Source organism: Myripristis murdjan, chromosome 9, assembly GCF_902150065.1.
Source record: "Myripristis murdjan chromosome 9, fMyrMur1.1, whole genome shotgun sequence".
NCBI lineage: Eukaryota > Metazoa > Chordata > Actinopteri > Holocentriformes > Holocentridae > Myripristis > Myripristis murdjan.
This window is the reverse complement of record NC_043988.1, coordinates 14,785,227-14,789,319: the sequence shown is the minus strand read 5'-3', so window position 1 is coordinate 14,789,319 and position 4,093 is coordinate 14,785,227. Positions and strand designations below refer to the sequence as shown.

At 40.8% G+C, this 4,093-nt stretch overlaps 1 protein-coding gene across 1 annotated transcript; it reads left to right on the top strand.

Moving 5' to 3' along the window:
- Positions 1-1,453: 1,453 nt before the first annotated feature.
- LOC115364709 (nuclear receptor subfamily 2 group F member 1-A-like) lies at positions 1,454-3,764 on the top strand. Its single transcript, XM_030059262.1, has 2 exons — positions 1,454-1,469; positions 2,521-3,764. Exons 1-2 carry the CDS (start codon positions 1,454-1,456, stop codon positions 2,793-2,795), a joined length of 291 nt encoding a protein of 96 aa, XP_029915122.1. The 3' UTR covers positions 2,796-3,764.
- The last annotated feature ends 329 nt before the right edge of the window (positions 3,765-4,093 follow it).

Below are 4,093 nucleotides of genomic sequence, written 5' to 3'. Positions count from 1 at the left end.
ACCATGTATGGCTTTTCTTGGTGTCAGAGAAATCTCTCTTAGTGTTTTAGATTATTATTATTATTTAGTTTATTTATTTATTTATTTATTTATTTTCTAGAAGCATAATATCTAGGCTACACTTCAAATGTGTAGTTTGTTTGCTAATTTGGCACGGCAAATTTTGAAGACGTGCTGGTAAAACTATGTTTAATACAAGTAACCCTGTGCTCAGTCTCGTAAATACTACACTATAGTGATATGTGACAGCCTGCTTACTTATATGTATACCATTTGTCTACAGCCCATAATGTAACCGTATGCACTGTCAACAATACTTTTCAATCGTGCAGCGTTTCAGTAATTCAGTCCAGATCACCAAAATAAGAATCTTCAAACAGATGCTAGCGTTTTACTTGTTTTCTATCAGATCACTTAGTTAGTTTGATGGGTTGTAACTGGAATTGGCTATAATAAGTCATGAGGTGCCCTGCCAAGTCCAGCGTGGATTGTTTTCCTTTAATAACATGAGACTTGTCAGAGTTTGATGCATAAATAATGGTGATCGGGCTAAACTATTTCTTTATAGTTCGGGATCATCGTCTCACATTGACTCCCTATCCATATGTGCACACTATGTGCCTTCAGTAACCTACCACAGAAATAGCTGTACCCCAATGCGAATCTGGAAGCTATCTGCTCCCATGCTTCAGCCTATTGAGGTAGTGGGGTGCAGGGTTGCAGGCAGGCCTGTATAGGGAACTATGGGGTGTCTTTGACTAGCTTTCTCTTGACGCATAGCCTACATTCAACTGCAGCCCATTCCTTGCAATGCTTTGAACTACACTGCCAGATATCGCTTTGGTGCATCGTTAGTGGAAATCATTCTATTTTGCGAGAAAATTCCAACTTTAATTAATTTCAACCTTAGCATATTGATTGTTTCAGATTTTAAAAGGGACACTCAGTGGCAATCTAAAAGGATTTGCATACATGGGACTGTGGCCGGCGGGACTAAGGTCACAGTAAATCACCCCGAGATCTCAGTGTTGCCCCCGGGTTCATAAGGTTATTGTGTCTGGCCATAGTGAGTTATAGCACTGAGAATTCACGAATAGGCTTAAAAGCCTCTCAGATACTATTGTCCTGTGTTTAATGCATTAGTGGTCGGCAAGTGAAGCTGTCTTTCTTGTGTAGTTTCTACAAAAGCACCGCTTAACACAAAATCTGCAGAAACCTCCTATACATTAGGTTAGAGTCAATGCATGAGCCCATATGTACCAGCGGGCTGCACTGCCAGCGTTTATGTATTTATTTAATTATTTGGACTTTTAATTAATTAATTAATTAATTAATTAATGATATCGCATGAGGTCAAACATGCTTGGCTCGTTAAGGTAAACAGTTCTTGATAATATGCAAAAATATATCGTAAGACACCAGCTATGTAGCCTATATTTTTCTATAGTGGAACATGGGCTGCAGGCAGCGTAACCCAGGACTGAGCACGAAAACACACATTTTCACATTTCGCCTGTGTTGTTGTAGCCTACAAGCTCCTTTTCCTAACATTTTACGTCCTTTCTGCGTGACTATTGACTTCACCTCTGCTAATAAATTTGATTGCTTCCAGCGGCCTCTCCTATAGGCTCCATCGGAAAACAGGCCAAGAGTGGTCTATGGAGAGAAGAGCGGCGAAATGACTTAACAGCTTACTGCAGAGTAATTAGGTCACATTACATCCAGTGTAATTTCAGACTCATCAGTGTCGTTTATGTTTCCTTATACTTGAATCCCCTGAGCCCAGACATCAAGAGTAGTGGCCTTCAGGCCTATAGCCTACCTTTCGCCCTTGCTCCAGTGCTCCATCTATTCTTATTCCTTATGCCTACAGCACCATTTTCATGATCCTTAGCTCTATATTCATGTTGACTGGTGTATGAACAGGCAGATATCCTCCACTGAGTGGTGCATCCCCTATTTCAGCAGCGCGCCCCTTGTTTATTCTGCATGACAGTCCCTCTTGCTCAGTGTGATGTAGCATGTTTGGGCAGCGTGTTTGTTCATTCCTCTTTGTCAATAACACGTAAAGGCTGATGTTGAATGATAACCAGGGTGCCTTTGCAGGGCGTCAATTGGGTATGGCAAGGTGTGGCACACACTACACCTGAGCGCCAGTTAGTCCATAATTGAGCTTGTAGTTTTTATCAATATAATGGACAGTAAATACCAAGCTAAACTGCCAGAATTCTGTTTGGAAGCCATATTAAAAATTATGGGAGCATTCAATATCAGTGATGCTTTGACTTGTGTGCGTCTGAGCTGTGACCTGTACCTCTAATAATCACATTGACTCAGTAATAATATCTTTTCTGTCAACAGTTATTGCTACACTTGTTCCTAGAAATTTGGCCAGTGTAAGTCGGTTTGGAAGGTTTTGACAGCATGTGTTATCAAAGCCCAGGGACCTCGCCATAGCATACCTTAGGGTTTAGAGAATTGCCGAACCTGACCAAAGTGTTTTTGGTGTGTGTTTCTCAGACGCTTGCGGCCTGTCGGACGCTGCTCACATCGAGAGCCTACAGGAGAAGTCTCAGTGCGCCCTGGAGGAGTACGTGAGGAGCCAGTACCCCAACCAGCCCAGCCGTTTTGGGAAGCTCCTGCTGCGGCTGCCCTCCCTGCGCACCGTCTCGTCGTCGGTAATCGAGCAGCTGTTCTTCGTCCGCTTGGTAGGTAAAACTCCTATTGAAACCCTCATCAGGGATATGCTATTATCCGGGAGCAGCTTCAACTGGCCTTACATGTCCATCCAATGATCCTTATATGAGAGTGGAAAAAAGAGAGGAAAAAAAGGACCAAAATTCAGCACCCCCACCCCATCCTCCTTCAAGAAGACTATATATAGGACCTTTTCTGAGAAACTTGGAAGACATGACATTTTTTTCTCTCTCTCTCTTTTTTGTCTTCTGGGACTGAGATGGAATACATTATGTACAGAAAAATATTGGAACTGGACTTTACACCTATGTAAATCCACCCTCATCTTCAAGAACAATACTCTTCATTTTGTAAAATACTAGTCTTTATTTTCCTTTTTTGTAAAAAAAAATACAAATAAAATGAAAAACATCATATGCGCAGTAAGAAAAAAAAGAATCAAGACTTAGCGGGAAAATAATGTTTCCAAGCAATTATAAGAATTGTCCTGTGTCTATGTACCTCTCTGTTTTGTATTTTTTCTGGTTCTAAACCAGGGTTTCTGTGATTCTATACTAATAATTTTTGATATAACCTTTTGCTTCTTATAATGAGTGCGATATATGTTGTCGAAGCTATGTTCTCCAAGAATTAAAATTGAAGTGAGAATTTAAAAACAAAAAAATAAAGAAATTTAGACAAATAAGAAACAGTCTAATCGCTATGACAATATCACCACTGATGGTTGAACTTTTTCCCAATTGATACTATGGACCTGCAACTGCAGCAAACTGACCTCCAGGACATTTTTACTGAGAGGACGTCTGGGGCGCCTTTCCCCGGGCCATGAGTGCGTGTGGAGTCGATCATCAGTCAAAGAGGAGAGACATGAAAATCAAAAGCACTTTTAATATATCATTTCAAATACATTTTGTTTGTTTCGTCTTGAAAATTTTCATTGTTTCTTGAATTTTATTGGTTGTTGCCTTCAATTTGCTTACTCCATGATGCAGCTTTTTGCAGAAGGGTCGGTTGATGAAGTTGTGTGATGGTGACTGTACTATTAAAAAAAGAAATAGGCAACGATGTCTCATTCTCAAGCATTTTCATGGGTGCAAATGTGCTCGGGATTTTATTTCAAACCATTTGTGGGAATATGTTGTTCCTATGCGCCCCTGGTCTTCTACAAGAAATGTGCAAGTGCAGCCCAGTTGCAGAGGCTTTTCAATATCTTGCATTGCCGCATAAGAACATATCACCCTGAATTTCCCGTTTGCCTCCATTATACCTATCAGTGGAAAAAGAGGTGAAACACACGGTTAACTGTGGTAATTATGCAACGGGTGCATATCTTAGACCCACTGACATAACTGGCAATGCGAACACAAAGGAGGGGAGGCTATACGTGAGGAACTAC